Source organism: Oryza sativa, chromosome 4, assembly GCF_034140825.1.
Source record: "Oryza sativa Japonica Group chromosome 4, ASM3414082v1".
Taxonomy (NCBI): Eukaryota; Viridiplantae; Streptophyta; class Magnoliopsida; order Poales; family Poaceae; genus Oryza; species Oryza sativa.
The window spans coordinates 7,590,026-7,606,795 of record NC_089038.1 but is presented as its reverse complement, the minus strand read 5'-3'; the positions used below and the strand labels follow the sequence as shown (position 1 = coordinate 7,606,795).

The 16,770-nt window shown below is 47.8% G+C and overlaps 1 protein-coding gene and 1 long non-coding RNA gene across 2 annotated transcripts; both read left to right on the top strand.

The window, feature by feature from the left end:
* Positions 1-3,519: 3,519 nt before the first annotated feature.
* LOC136355998 (uncharacterized) lies at positions 3,520-4,280 on the top strand. Its single transcript, XR_010740630.1, has 2 exons — positions 3,520-3,657; positions 3,753-4,280. It is a non-coding gene; the product is annotated as an uncharacterized lncRNA (long non-coding RNA).
* A 4,384-nt stretch (positions 4,281-8,664) lies between these two features.
* On the top strand, positions 8,665-12,320 carry LOC4335182 (uncharacterized). Its single transcript, XM_015779829.3, has 2 exons — positions 8,665-10,035; positions 12,164-12,320. The coding sequence occupies exon 1, from the start codon at positions 8,749-8,751 to the stop codon at positions 10,033-10,035; it is 1,287 nt and encodes a 428-aa protein (XP_015635315.1). The 5' UTR covers positions 8,665-8,748; the 3' UTR covers positions 12,164-12,320.
* The last annotated feature ends 4,450 nt before the right edge of the window (positions 12,321-16,770 follow it).

Here is a 16,770-nt window from a genome sequence, read left to right as displayed (position 1 = left end):
CTCCCATGGTTGACCACTTGGTGTGTGACATGCACACGTAGTTTCACGCATAGGTAGTGTGACATAGAAGAATAATCTCAATAAAGATAAACTTGATTGAGGAGAAAGACAAAAGAGAGCTATGGTTTCGTTTATATACTTATATATTTAGGATGCTTCGATTATACTCAAACAAACACATACATGTACAAGTTACAAGTTATGACTTAGTTCTATGCATCCAGACACTACCGAGAGAGAGAGCACTCCCTATACTGGTCTGCCAACGTGGTTACGACATTTTACGAACTCTTACGTCAAACCTGAACGTAGATGATTACAAAGGGCATACAACGTTTATCACCACCTGTCGCCTACCTCTACAACCCGTGGAGCACACCCACATCCAATGACATTTAATCAACCTAAGCACCATGCTTACATTGCTAAATAATACTATTACTTTTCCTAAGACTCCCACTTTTCGGATAGACAAGTAAGAACTAGTGCAATCCGTTAAGATTATTGGACCGATATCGTGACATATATCGACTAGCCTACACATGTAAAGCATACCAAAAAAGTAAAAACTACTCATAGAACATATAATTGCCAAAGCAGTATATGAACTATAAACACCGATAAATAAAGAAGATAATTTCATTACTATGCTCAAAGTCTTACAATGAGAGAAAAGTACTAAAAACATACCCATTTGAGAAGACTAGGAAACCGAAGAACTACTCTTAGCCTAAACTCTACTAATCTATAGAGTAATACAAATGAGAAATAGAGGGATTGCTTCTTGATTAGTGTGTTGAGAGTGTGACATTCTTCTCCTTTTATAGCCTCCAATGACAGTTGATTAAGGCAGTTATCCAAGTCGGTTCACCGAGGACCGTCATTAGGGAGGGCTGAGGAAGCGTCACGTGGAGGGTGGGGATGAGGGCAGCCAAACCCTGGTTCGGCTGAACCAGAGCCACTGCCTCTCTCCATCAACCTTCTCCTAGAGGCTAACATGTGGGCCCCTAGGTTGAGGTGAGCAGGGGCGAGACGAAGGTGGCGGTGTCAGCGCAGGGGCATGAGGTGGATGCAGGCTGCGACGGCAACAGTTGCGAGCAAGCATCTGCATTTCTATGCTAGTGTGTTGATGGTCGTTATAGACCAATATCGACAGTCAATATAACTAAAATAAAGGAGAACTAGCTATGCTTGCAATGCATATTTGTTTTAGAATAATCTATTTCTTCTTGTACTTGGATTCTATTTGTTTGTAGAGAAAGATACATAATATGGAGGAGAATCGACAGCAAAACACTCGAAGAATTAGTCAGACGCTGTCGAGAATCAGACTTGTGGATAAATGGGCCGGCAACTCAGAAATGACAAGATTAAATGGGCCCATAATTCACTGTTCTGGACTGAGAAGCAGTTGAGGAGTAAGTCTGTCGAAAATGGGCCAGGTTGGCCCAACCCATGGTTCGGCCGAACCATGGGTTTGACCGAACCCCCCTCGGCGCCGTTTGATACAGGGCTTCGGATGGACGGTGGAGATTCACTCCTAATGGCGGTTGGAGGGTATTACCGACCTTTCCAACCGTCATAATAGTCATTTCATCAGCTATAAAAGGCCTTCACCTCCTCCACTCCTTCACACACTCAAGCAAACTCAAGATATCTCTCTACACTTTAGTTTAGTATCCTAGTGCTAAGTGGAGTAGAATAGAATAGCTCATGGAGTCCTTAGAGTCTTCGGAGGAATTCGGGTATGGCTCTAGTAGCTTTTCTTATTTCTTTTGTAAGACTTTCGAAAGTAATGAAATGTTATTCTTTATATACTCTCGGTACTTTAGTTTATCTGAGTATCGGCTTTGCTTTATATTTGTATCGGTACAGTCATGTAGTTAGCCTACTAGAGAGATGCAGTGGTGTGGGTTTAGTCTCCGATTATTCGGCTGCTCTATGTCATCTCGGGGGATGTAGAGTAGTATTTGATAATGTAGACGCGGTGTCTAGATTATCAAGTATCATTATCTGGGCATATATGCTACAGGTCAGTCGAGGTGGGACGCTGATGGTGACAGCTCAGTACGGGTATTCCTCCACGATAGTATATATTCCTAAGAAACATTCCTAGGGAGGGTACTCCTCCGTATTTAGCTCCGGTTGGTCGGCCATAACAGGTTGTCGTAAGGAACTCGGCAACCGGGGGTGGTCTCTCGAAACACCAGGAGGGCACTATTAGGGGTATTGGCTACATGATAGTATACTAGCATATATAAACTAAGATTGAGTGTATATTAGAATTATAGGAAATGATTGCTTTTTTATTTCTTCTTCCACATAGTTTAGGATTGATTAATGAGAGATATGAGTTCTTTGCTTCGTGTCACTCTACCCTTTATAAATATATTAACCCCTGCTTAGGCTCTGATCATACAAGTGGCATATATACATTATTAGCATAGTTCTCTGTTACAATCCTCCCTTGGAATTAAATAAATACGATACCTTGGAATACTCTCAGGCGAAATGCTACAATGGTATATCCGTGCGCTTGCGGATTCCTTCTGTAACCATATATATACCAGGACCATTTCTAGCGCCATTGTTGGTAACTTATATTTCTAATAATGTCGTTAAGAAATATCAACATAGTTTCACACGACTGAGTGGAGCGGATGCAGGTGGGTCGACCCACATACCATGGGCCGTGGTGGGTCGATCTATGCTGACCCATGAAATTTGATGGGTAAACCATATGATTTTGGCCCCATATTTCCTGGGCTAGGTCAACCTAGTCCACGTGCATCCCTAGGTCAGCGCATGATTCCGTCGTACACACAGTGGACCCTGCGCACGCTAAATGCGAGCCACATAAAGGAAAATGTCCAAATTGACTCCCTCAAATATAGCTCGGATCTATTTCATATTCCTCAACCGCAAAAAACGGATATAGCAACTCCCCTAACTATCAATACCGGTTCATTTTGCCTCCTCAGGTGCTTTGGACAGCGGTTTTGTTCTACGTGGCGCGTGTTAACATAGTCTTTATCATATGTGGTGTCCGCGTGGCACTATAATCAGGAAAGAAAATAAAAAAAGGACAATGGGGCTCACATGTAAGTCTCCCTTCCCATCTTCTTCCCCATCCCCCCTCCCTCTCCATTTTCTCTTCCCTCTTTCACAACAGAGAGGCTGAGACCTAGGAGGGTGGCTGCAGTAACGGCGAACCAAAGCTGGGAAGGGCACCAGCACCTCCTCCCCTCTTCTCTCCCTACCTCCCTCTCATCTCTTTCTCCTATCACTAGAGCTCCGAGTCCAGCTCCCCCATGTTTGTAGGCTCAACGAGAGGCTCGTGGTGGTGGATGAGGTCCATGCGTCCCTCGCCCATGCTCGAGGTGGGTATGAAGGCCACGGCGAGGAGCGGCCTCCCTTCTTTCTCTCTCCTATGGTCAAGGTGGAGGGGACATCAGAGGCGGGTAGGGAGCGAAAGGTGGCGGTGAGGAGAGGCCTTCCTCCTCTCTCTCCCATGGTTGGGTGGCGGGATCATCAGAGGTGGGGAGGGCACGGAAGGCCGCGGCGAGGAGCGGCCTCCCTCCTTTCTCTCCTATGGTTGGCACGGCGAGGCCATCAGAGGCGGGGAGGGAGCGGAAGGCGCAAAAGGATGAGGCAGTGGTCGCTACTCTTCCAAAATGCCGTTCTACCGCTGCTGCTACCTTTCCACTGCCGTTTTGCTTCTCTGACTCGTTGCGGCTTCGTCTTCTCCAAAGGTGGCGGCTACACGAGGTTGGGAGGGCGGTGGCATCGACATGAGGTTGGGAGGGCGACGACGACAAAGTTGGGGCCATGCTAGCCGACTCCTCTTTTGCCCGTGCTAGCTGACTCCTCATTCCCGCCCCGTCATCCTCGATCACGGGTGTAGCGTGGGGGAAAGGGGAAAGGAGGCAGCGGCGAAGCAGCAGGAGGAGTGGAAGCTCAACGCTTGGGGAGGTCGCCGACGGACACCGTCGTGCACCCGAATGGGCGGCTAAGCATACTCGCCAGAAGCCGGCGGCACGAGCGGATAGGCAAGTGTTGTTTATTTTTATTTTCTCTTGTCATTTATAGGCGGAGCCTACATTCTTTTTAATTTCTTGATGTTTGGACTGCCACGTGGACGCTACGTCAGTAAAAACCACTAACAATACAACCGAGGGAGCCGTTTTGCTCGGTTTTAATAGTTGGAGGAGACTGGACTGCCACGTGAGCAAGAACCACCGTTAACACTACCGAGGAAGCTATTTTGCATGGTTTTAATAGTTGGAGGAGCCCTTACACGGTTACACCTAATTTTTCTATTGAGGGATACAAATCAGATTCGACGAGCGCTACTACAAAACATCAAATAGATGCCGGCACTATAGGTGCCGGAAGTGGTAAAACCGGCACCTATAGTGCCTATCTCAACCCGCCAAAAAGTCGAGAACCGACATCTTTATCTCCTAAAAAAATGGCACCTTTTACCCCTGTCCTTTTACCCCTGTCAAAGAAAGCTCCGGTTTTTTATTAAATCCGGCATCTTTTAGTTGGCGCGGGGCCTACCAAAGAACCGACATATTTGTGGTAAAGGAAAAGGTGCCGTTTTTTTAAAAAATCTGACACCTGTAATATATTATATAATATATTATAGGTGCTAGTTTTTTAAAAACCGACAACCCGTAAAACCGAGCCAAGCCACACGGGGGAGCGCGTCCATTCTTATCCATCCACCCGCACCGCGCTCTCTGTCTCTCCTTATCCATCCACTGCTCTCTCTCTCTCTGCCACACACGCGTCCGTTCAATAGAAATTTTCTTCCTTCTCTTTCTCACCTCTTCTCCTCATCCCTCCCTCTCCTCAGCCCTCTTGCGCACCCAGTGTTGGTATTTCTTAATGACATTACCAGAAATATAATTCCCAGCAATGACGCAGAAATACTCCTGGTATATTATGGTTACAGAGTTCATCCACAAACGCACGGATATACCATTGTAGCATTTCACCCGAGAGTATTCCAAGGGTATCGTATTTATTTTATCCCGTGGGAAGATCATGTAGAGAGAACTTGACTAATAATTTATATGTTACTTGTGATAATCATATTCTAAGCAGAGGTTAAGATAATCCAAGGGTAGAGTGACACACAAGCAGTAGCTACTCATTCTCATAATATATTATCTAAGCTAAGTGGAAAGAAAAGAGAAAGATAATCTACTCCTATACTTCTAGTATACATAGTATACATACATTCTAGTTATCCGATATACTAGCTAATACCCTCTATCCGATGCCCTCCTAGTACTTCGAGAAGCCACCGAGGCTAAATACGGAGGAGTACCCTCCCCAGGGAATTAACTTAGGATTATATACACGCGCGGAGGAATACCCGTACTGAGCTATCATCATCAGCGGCACACCTCTCATCCGCAGCATATAACCCCAAATAATGATATCCCGTAATCTAGACACCACGTCTAAACTACTAGATACTACTCTAATATCATCGTCATGACATAGAGTAATTGCATAAGCAAACATTATACCCGCACCAAAGCATCTCCCAGATAAGCTAGCAGCATATTCAGTATAACATGAACATAATGTAAAGTAGGCATTTATATACTCGGAAAGTATTTCAATACCATAAATGTATATAGAAGAGTATTCTAATAAAAGTACAAAGCTTTCAAAAGAGGAAAGGAAAGCTACTAGAGCCATACCCGAACTCTTCCAAAGACTTCCGGACTCTTGATTTCTAATCTATTCCTATTCCACTAGCTTGATACTACTAAACTAAACTTGAGAGAATATGAGAGAGCTTTGCTTGAAGTGTGTGAGTGAAGTGAGAAGGTGACAGGTTTATATAGCCTCCCAATGACGATTGTGATGGTTGGAATGGTCGGAAATACCCTCCAACCGTCATTGGGAGCTAATCCACACTGTCCAGCCGCAACCCTGCATCCAACGGCGCCAGGGGGTTCGGCCGAACCAGGGGCCTGCCCAACCTGGCCCAAATTCGGCAGGTGGCCTCCTCAGTTGTTCTTCTCTGCAGACTTGTGAATTTTGTCCCAGTTTGTCGTGTCAATTCTGAGTTATTGGCCCATTCATGCATAAGTTTGATTCTCGACATCGTCCGATTGATTTATTTTCTGTGTTGATGTCGATTTTCGTCCACTTTATGGTCATTCTCTGCCAAGGTTAGTAAACCTAATACTAGTGGAATATTATTATTCTAACATATATATGCATGGCAAGCATCACTAGTTCTCCTCTATTTTGGTAATATTGACGGTCGAAACTGATCGATAACGACCGTCAACACCCAACATCGGTGGAGGCAGCCGCGGCAGATTCACCCGGGAGGGGAGGCGTCGGACCGGCGCGAGGTGCCGCGGTGGAGGTGGTGGCGCCCTCTTTTGTTTTGGTTATTTTGCTATATGACTTTGTTTTAATAATTTGAATTTGAATTTCAAATTATGACAACTTCAAACAATATTTTCAAATACTAAATGATTTAAAATGAAAAAGTCATTAACAACAAAGTTGTATAACTCAACAATATCTATAACTTTTATTTTGGTCATTTCTTTATCCGCCAAAGTAATAGTAATATTGTTGACAAAAGTTACATCTCTTATAAGAGAGAGATTTAAATTTTATGAACAATGTTTCTATCATTTTGTCGGATGAAGAAATGACGAAAATAAAAGTTATAGATATTGGCGAGTTATACAACTTTGTTGTTGATGACATTTTCAGTTTAAATCATTTAGTATTTGAAAATTTTGTTTGAAGTTGTCATAATTTGAAATTCAAATTCAAATTATTGAAACAAAGTCATATAGCAAAAATGACCAAAACAAAAGTTGTAGATCTTGATGAGTTATACAACTTTGTTGTTGACAATTTTTTCATTTGAAATCATTTACTACCCGAAAAATTATTTGAATTGAGAGGAGGGAGGCAAAATGTACTTCTCGGCGAGGGAGGAGTAAAAGGGCTGGGCAGACGACCCGAAGAGGGAGGAGGGGAAGGGGAAGCCGGCCCGAGGAGAGAGAGAAAGAGGCTGTGGGCTGAGGGAGGGAGAGAGTAACACTTGGGCCGAAAAATGCCCAAGCACAAAGAGAGGGATTTTAATTTGTTTTCTATTTATTTCAATAGGTTAAATGAACTTTGTGGTATTAAAACTAGTTATTGAGCTCTGAAAATTCACGGAAAATTTTAGAGAATAATTTAGACCACATAGAATATTACAAAAATATTTCCGACCATGATTTTTAAAGGAAAATTTTAGTTTCCTCGTTAATTCACTTGAGTAAATTGCTTTAACTTTTAATATAGTTTTTCTAGAAATGTATTATATAAATATGTGACGTTTGATTTTTGCCCCTTATAACAAATTAATATTCGTCACAATGTTCCATTAAAATACTTTATGACAATTTCTAGTTGGTATTAACGACGAACACCTTTTTTTTCGTCACTAAGCCATCCTATCTCATACTAATCGTCATAAAATGGAATGTGCTAATGATGAATAGTTCCGATGTCACGAGGAATTCATCACAAAAGGTCATATTTCTTGTAGTGTTGGTCAGGTTGTTTCTCATGTGTTCTTGTTCTTGTTCATGCAAAAGAATTCTTGTTCATGTGAATCTTGAGATTGTTTGGGGGTGAAAGGGAGCTGCTCGGCTCGAATCAAGCTGATGCATCGAGCCAGCTTTTTTTATTCCAGCTTTTTTTATTCGTGAAACCTTAAAGGTGCCAGTTTTAAAATATAAAAAACCGACATCTTTATCCATATAGATGCTGGTTCGAAAGCTGGCACCGATGACCGAAGTCATCATGCTGCCTCCGTGGTACTGATTGGGAAAATCGACACCAAAGGGGTTCTCAACTAGCACCGATGGTGGAGAGTTAGATAGGACTTTTTCCCTACATAAAATGAGAATACATAGCCCACGTATGAAAATACTAACCCCCATCTTAGCTAGGACGTCCGAATCCTGATGCAAACCTACGGTGGACATAGCACACTTATAGATGGCCAAAAGGCCCGAGGCCCGACGGCCAGGCCCATGGCACGGCATTTTGGCCCGGCCCAAGCACGGCACGGCCTGACGGAGGTCGGGGTCGTGCCTGGGCCCCTCCACCAGCACGATGGGCCGGCCCGGCACGATGGGCCGGCAGCCAGGCCCGATACACAAGAAACTAGGGGAATAAAAATGACATATTATAGCAATGGATGAAAGAATAGGGATGCAAAATAGACTTTTTTTATCTATATATGTCAGCCCAAAGAGGAGGGACGAAAAATAGACTTATTTTAGCTATACATATGTCAGCCCAAAGAGGAGGGACGAAAAATAGACTTATTTTAGCTATACATATGTAATAGCCCTAAGAGGAGGGACGAAAGCTAGACTTATTGAAAAAAAGGCCCATGGGCCACCCATGCCTTCGGGCCGGCACGGCATGGCCCGACAGCTGGTGGGCCATGCTTGGGCGGGAGGTGCAGCCCATGGGCCGGCACGGCCCGGCATGAAGTGCCGATCCCAGCCGTGCCTGGGCCGGGCCGTGCCGGACGGGCCTTTTGGCCATCTATAAGCACACTGGTCACTCCATGCGTATCAATCCCCAACCCTAACTATTCACGAGAGAAGATAAAAAAAAAAAAACTATTCACGAGAGAGAGACAGAGAGATCGATCCTCAACCCCAACTTGCGAACCAGCGGCGGCGGGTGGAGATGCTCCGCCGGAGCAAGAAGCAGAAACTGGCCAAAGAAGATGAAGAAGATGCTCGTATCAGAGATACGGAGTCTCCGTCGTCGGTGTACCTGGTGGTCGGCCATGGAGTCACTCGCCCTTCCTACTCCTTGTTCAAGGTGAACCCACACCTTCCAGCTAACGCTGACGACGGCGGCGACACCCCGCTACCCCTCCTGCCCTACCTCGCTCACCTGACCGGCAAGCACTACATGTCTTTCGTTTCCGTGCGGTCGAGGAGGCACGCGCCGTGGATCGTTGGCGTCGGCGGCAGCTCAGCCCGGAATTACGGCCCTGATGAGACCATCGTCTTCGACACCGTGATGCGCAAGGAGATCTCGGGACCCAAGCTTTTGTCGACCAAGCTCTGCCCGATCTTGCTACCATTCGGCGACAAGATCTACGCCCTGGCGCGCAGGCCAGCCGTGACGGGGGACGTCAATTTCGTCCCCTGGTTCGAGGTGCTCGATCTCTCCGTGGCTCGGGTGGACGACGATGCCTCGGACCGTCTGGTGGGCTGCGAGTGGAGACCACTGCCTCGCCCGCCATTCTTCCCCTGGGACCTCACCCCAACTGACTACATCTTCCCGCCGGTGGTCACCGTCAAGTCCCATGTAGCAGTTGCCTCCTACATTCTGCTGTCCATAACCGGGCAGACGGGCACCCACATGTTCGACGTCGAGACGGAGGAATGGCGCAAACTCGACGACAATGACCTGCCGTTTCATGGACGTGCCGTCCCTCTTCAGGGAACAGGAACGCTCTATCTTGGCTTATCGAACACTACCAATGCAATCACTGCTTACAGGATCAAAGTCGTCTCTGCAGTCCAGCCTCCGCCGTTGCAAGCCCAAGCATCACACCTACAGGGTGCCTGTCCAGCCTCCGCCGTTGCAAGCCCAAGCATCACACCTACAGGGTGCCTGTCCTTGTCAATTGTTGAGATCCGAATGGTGACCAACTTTGAGGATGAGGAGGAGATTGTTAGCACTGGCAGATTTATTTTCCTCGATCACCTCCCTGACAGACCTGGCTTCTGTTCATTTACATGGTCCAACGATGACCCTCTCCAATTCTCATCTTTACCTGAGCACACCAAGGAGCTTCTCACCATTAGAGCATACACAACAGAGGGACCCCTGTCACAAGATTACCTCGAGTCTACTCGTACCCTTGTGATCTCCAACCAATGGAAACAGGTTTACAGCATATGCGATACTGTCCGGGGACTTTCTTTCCCATGCCTGGCAGGCGCAATATCCTTATGAGTAAGCCCCTCTTGACACAGTTTTTTTCTGGGACTTCACTACATTGCTTAAATTAATTCATATATCTAGCTAGTTCAATTAGATACTTTATTTGTTCGCTCAAACCAATCACAAACTGATAAGAACAAACTGGAGATTTTAGATTTCACTGGTGGAGAAATGATCTTTGCTGGGTCGACCCAAAACCACAATAATTCCGGTTCTAAAAAGAACCGGGACTAAAGATGATTTTTAGTCCCGGTTGAAAACCTCAGAGACATTCTATACCAACCAGGACTAAAAATCATCTTTAGTCCCGGTTCATCCTCTGTCAAATTGATGTTATGGGGGCCGAGGATCTTTAGTCCCGGTTGGTAACACCAACCAGGACTAAAGATCACCACTTTAGTTCCGGTTGGGAACACCAACCGGGACTAAAGATCAAACCGATCTTTAGTCCAGGTTGGGAACACCAACCGGAATTAAAATTCGAAGCGTAGTATATAATCCCTATCCCTTATCCTCTCCTCCATAGATCGAATCTCTCCCTTCCTCCTCCCTTCCTCCATCGGTCCATCCTCATCCCGATCCATCCCCTCCACCGCCTCCCCTTCCTCATCTGATCCCCTCCCCTCTCCTCCACCTCCTCCTCTCCCCTTCCTACCCATCCTCCCCTTCCCCTCCACCTCCTCCCCTTCCTCATCCCCTCCCCTCTCCTCTACCTCCTCCTCTCCCATTTCCTGCCCATCCACCTCCCCTTCCCATCTGGCAGCCGGCGGCCAGCGGGGCCGTGGCCGGCGGCAGGCCGGGGCAGCGGGGCCGCGCCGGCCGGCGGCGGGCCGGCGGCAGCAACAGCGTTATTTTCTCTTTTTTTTTTAATTTGTGATTCACATGTATAATTTTGTGATTTATTGGATGGATCTGAGATGACCTGTGATGTATTTGATTTGTGTGTAATTTTTTAGGATTTGTGATGTATTTGACCTGTGATGTATTTGATTTGTGTGTAATTTTTTAGGATTTGTGATGTATTTGATTTGTGTGTATATGTAACTTTAAGATTTGTGATGTTACTTTATTTGTGATGTGGATTTGGGATGTTACTTTGATTTGAGGATATGCTTCCCACTTGATTTGGAAGAAAATTAAAAAAAAAAGAAAAATGGACCGTCTGGAACTGCCGCTATTCTCTCTTTACTCCCGGTTCCCGGTTGGTAACACCAACCGGGACTAAAGATCCATCTTTAATCCCGGTTATTTGAACCGGGACTAAAGATAGCGATCTTTAGTCCCGGATTCGTAGTCCCGGTTGAAAAACCGGGACTACAGGGGGGTCATGAACCGAGAGTAAAAAGCACTTCTCCACCCGTGTTTCATGGTAATTTGTCGTACTGCTGGTTTAACATGTACTGATGTCTTGCTGCAATACATGTATCTATGTTAAGATTCTTGGTTGGGGTAGATAGGTTGTCAAAATCTGTGGGTTCTTACCACCTTGGTCGGGGTACATTGGTGGTCAAAGTTCGTGGGACTCGCCTTCTGTGACATGCGCAGTCATCACTAGATAGAACCTTAATAGTATACAAGTATTTCTACTTTGTAAGGTAATTAAAATTTCTTATAACTATTTTTCTTTATAATTGCTTGCCCAATGACGGGTTCTAAAGCTGGATTTGTTTGTCTATCTCAGAGCTAAAACAATAAAAATGCTAAATGGGGGACAAAAGCTAGATAAAGTGACACCATGAAGCATCAAGCAACTCACCTTATATTTGGTCCATCACTTTCAGCAATGAATTTATTTTTTCATCAATCCCTGTATTTTGCCTTATGCGCCGGATCGAAAGAGTAAATACCAACGCTTTTTTTCCATAACCTTGGATATACTATTGCTAAAATTGCTTGTTTTTTTGATGATCAACACTGGGAATGGGGAACATCCCTGCCTGGATTTTTCATTAATGAAAGCTAGTTTGTTTTTTTCCTGCTTGTTTTTCCATGTTCACCCCTTAGATGAACAAGTAGAAGTTAGTACACGTTTTAGCTTTGAAATGATATTTGTGTTGTGGTTTCAATTCCACCGTTCTGCATTTCTGGTCTTGTACATCGATATCTTCTTATTTTCTTTCCTCTTTTTGCTGTTTTACAGGGGAGCTGGGTTGGCTACCAAACATTAGTTGACTAATCCAGTAATAATATTATCACTACATTAGGATTTAGGCGTACTGCTTGCATTGAAGTTACTATGGTATAAGCCCAATGGAAATTTTTTAAATGGTAAATGAATCCACATATTGATTGAATCATCTGTATTGAAAGCTCTTTGTTCTAGCCTGCAGGGATTGTTGCAAGAACTGTGTTAGATTCAGACAATTGATTATTTATTGCTGCTTTATTTCATTTGTACAAACAAATATGTCATTTGAGGCTTCGTCACTTTGTTCACTTATAAAAGGACACACTACTATGCAAGTTAACGCTCTTTATCATTACTTATAATATCACTGTTTGTTTCACTTCAGGCTGTGTTACAGCAAGTATAATAGTAGGCTATAAGCCGGCTAAATGCTGAGGTGGAGGAGAGAAGAGAGGAGAGAGAAGAGAAGCAGACTGTAAACTTATAGCCGGCTTAGACACAGGAGCCAAGAAACCCTGTGTGAGAGATAAGTGGGCCCTGTATTAATTGTAAAGAGCTAACTATTATATGGGCAGGCTGAAAGAAGGCTACAAAGAATCTTATAGCCAGCAGGTCGGCTGTATTATTAGCCGTGCTCTTATGTGGGGAATTTCATATCGACGCCGGGAACGGGAGGAAGGCCCCGGCGCATGCACCATGAGCTAGTGGATTAAGTTTGTTAAGATTAGTGATTAGATCAAGTTTGTTAGTGGATTAAGTTTGTTGCCGGTTTGTTAGTTCCTTTTAAGTAGCAGATTAGTTTCATTGTAAGGCTATATATGCCATTTGATCAGATTAATGAATCAAGCAAGAAAGTTATCACAATTCCTGTTCGTTCCACCACGGCTCCGGGGCGGCGAGGTGTGCAACACTGCAACCTCGCCCTCCTAACATCTTGGTATCAGACTTCCACGATCCTGCTCGACCTCGCCGCCGCCGCGCCATGTCCACCGTCACCAACATTGGCGAAGATTGGAAAAAGGGCCTTGCTGAGGTCCTTGATTCCATCCAGGGCAAGCTCTCTGACCTGGATAACCAGCAGCAAGCGCACCACATCGCCATCCAGCGGCTGGAATGCGTAGGCCGCGATCGCTCCCCGCGTCGCGACGCCGATGATGACCACGACGTGACAGTCGCCACGGAGACCGGCCGCCGCGCTACCACGAGATCGACTTTCCCAAGTTCGACGGCCAAGGCAAACGCTTCATTTCCTCGACCGTTGCGAGTAATTCTTCCAAGGACAGCATACACCGGAGGAGGAGAAGGTCTGGCTCGGGTCGTATCACCTGCTCGACGGGGCACGATAGTGGTACATGCGCGTCGAACGCGACTTGGGCACCCCGACATGGTGTCGTTTCTCTGACATGCTCAATCTACACTTTGGGCCGCCCCTGCGCCAGGCGCCCTTGGGCGAGCTCGACGCCTACCGGCGCACGACGACGGTGGCCGCTTACATCGACCGCTTCCTCGACTTGCTCTCTCGCGATGGACCTCTCATGGAGGATCAGCAGTTGGACCTCTTCACCACGGGACTCCAAGAACCCCTCAGCATCGACGTGCTGCTGCAGTACCCTCACCACCATAGAGTTCGCCATGAGTCTGGCGCGTTCATTCAAACGCCATGAGCTCGCTCCGCGCACCACGCCATGTCGCGCCGCCTGGGAGCCAGCGTCTTCTTCGGTGGCGCCCATCCTTTCGCTCCCGGATACTGCATCTTCGGTGGGCCAATTGTCGACTCAGGTGGCTGGCTGCACGGTCCGTCGTCTGACCCCGTCGGAGATTGATGAACGCCGACGCAAGGTCTTATGCATCAACTGCGACGAGACCTACTCACGCGGCCACAACAAGGTTTGCAAATGCCTCTTCCTTCTTGATTTGGCTTATGATGATGATGAGGAGGACGAGGGGGACACTACACCGGCCGCCGATCCAGAGACGCTTCGCATCTTCCTGCATGCTGTCACATGTGTTCGTCCGTCCAACGCCATGCACCTCTCCATTCGTCTCGGCGACGCCACCCTCCACGCGCTGGTGGACATGGGGTCTACGCACAATTTCCTGTCACAGGAGTCCGCCGCACGCGTGCGCTTGCCGCTCATCCAACGCGCGGGCCTGCATGTGACCGTCGCCAACGGTGACTAGGTGCCTTCACCGGGTATGTTCCAGGACGCCCGCATCTCCATCGACTCCGAGGTGTTCGTCACCGACCTATACGTCCTTCCACTGGGCAGCTACGACCTCGTCCTCAGCATGCAGTGGCTGTCTACCCTGGGCCAAATATTGTGGGATTTTGGCCAACTCACCATGTCTTTCTGGCACAAGGACCACATGGTGTTGTGGCGCAGTCTGCCCACCGGTGCGCCGCTGGTGGCGCATGCCGCCACCACTCAAGACCTGCTGGACGACCTCCTCTCTGACTCTTTGAGTTCGCTGACATCTTCGCCACGCCCACCGGCCTGCCCCCTGTCACGCCCTGAAGTTCCCCTCCCTTGCTCTAAATTCATAAAATAAATCGTCCGAAGAAATTGTTTAATTTAACCTAGAGATGAATCCCTAATTAATAAATGCAAATAATAATCGGAATCGACATGTGGAATTTTTCTTGGATTCTACGTGTCAAAATACGCTAACAGGATTTTTAGTGGAATTTTCAGAGCCTTGGAAATAATTTTAACCAATTAAAATGAGCAAAGGGCAATATTAAATCTCTGGAAAAATCCTTTCTTCTTTTTCTTTTTCTTTTTCCTCCTTTTTCCTCTCTTCTTGGGCCGTCGGCCCAGTCCATTCACCTCCCGCGCCGGCCTTCCCTCGGCTGGGCCGGCCCAAGCCGGTTCCTCCCTCCTCCCTAACCCCTCCGGGTCACCAACAGGTGGGGCCCACCTGTCGGCCCCTTCTTCCACCTCCCGCCGCCGCTCCCCAAGCCGGCAACCGCCGAGCCGCCCACGCCGCCCGCCTCCCCCGCCTTCCGCGCCCCACTCCGCGCCCCGCGCCCACGTCGCCACCCACCATCCCCACTCCTCCCACTCGCGCGTGCACCCCGCAACGGAGGGATTCGAATTCGAATCTCTCTCTCTCTCTCTCCATCCCCCACGTCGGCGAGAAATCCGGCCGCCTCCCGGCCTCGTCCGCCCCTCCCGAGCCCATATAAACCATCCCCGCGTTCTCCTCCTCCTTTTTCCTTTTTCCATCGGCCGCTCCCGAGCTCTCCACCGCGCCCGCACCATGCGCCCACCCGCCGCCGCCATCTCCACCGCTCCGGCCGCCTCTAGCAGCCGCTAGGGTCGCCGCCGCACCCCGCCATCGGCGCCGCCGCATCCGCCATCCCTTGAGCCGTCGCGTCCGCCGTTCGCTCGGCCAAATCCGTCGTCCGAGCCCGTTTCTCCCTACTCCGGTGAGCTTCCACCATTGCCGCCGCCTTCGGCCATGGTTTCCGCTCGCCGTAGACTCCCTCTCTCCCTCTAATCTCTCTCTTTCCCTCTCTTAGGGCAACCCGAAGCCCGTCGCCGTCGTCCTCCCGTCTCTCGTCGTTGCCGTTCGCCGTCGCTCCTCCCTCGTGCCGGCCGAGCCCCTCGGTGAGGATCGGTCTCCCTCTCTTCCTCTCTCTCCCTTTGCCGCGCCGCCCGCCGCGTAGCGCCGCCGCTAGGGCCGCTCGCGCCGCCGCTTCGGCCGCCGCCGCCGTCTTTGCGCCGTCCGCCGCCGCCTCCCGCCGCCGGTTGCCGTCGCTGGCGACCGTGCGCGCGCGCCGCCGCCCTCGCCATAACCGGCCGGCCGGCTTGAAGCCGAGCCGAGCCAGGCCGCCTTTCCCCCCTTTTGTGACACTGCCCAGTGGGCCCGCTTGCCAGCCGCCCCCTCTCCCTCTCTTAGTGCCGCTGACCAGTGGGGCCCGCATGTCGGCGCCGCCCCACCCCTTCCTGACGTCAGCCCTGGGGCAATATTGCGCAATAAATTGATTAAGGCTTTTCTTTAATAGTAAAAACACAGAGAATCTTCTAAAAATCATAACTAATTCATCCGAGCTCCGATTAAGTCCATTCAAGTCTCAGTAAATTCATAAAAATGTATAGAATCCATTAAAAATGGCTTTGTTCTCTGTTTCAGTAGTCTTATAGCATGTTTTGCTTGGGTGCTTTGTTTGTCGCATAGATTTCGGCCGTTTCGTCGATTCGCGGATTCTCGAAGACGTTGCTATGGTCTCATCAGTGCGAGAGCAAGGCAAGTCATACATTGCAATTGATCATATTGTACCCAATTTACAAATGTCCCGCATTTCTATTAAATATTGCACTGTTTTACAATATCATGTGGGATGGGTCCTATTACTCAGCTATATGTTGTTTCCCTTACGCCTACCTTGGGTATTAAAATGACTAAATGTTGGTTTAGGAGATGCTTAGCCATGCGTAGTTCAACTAGTGCACAAAAGGGGGTCACATTAAAGCATAGACTTTGATTATTGGCAATAGCTTTGGATTAGTGCCACCGCAATGGTGTTGGTTAATTAAAGTACACTACATGGTGGGCTGTGGGTGCATGGTTTTGCTAGACGTGCCCATGGCGATTAAGGACCGGTTCGCGGGATG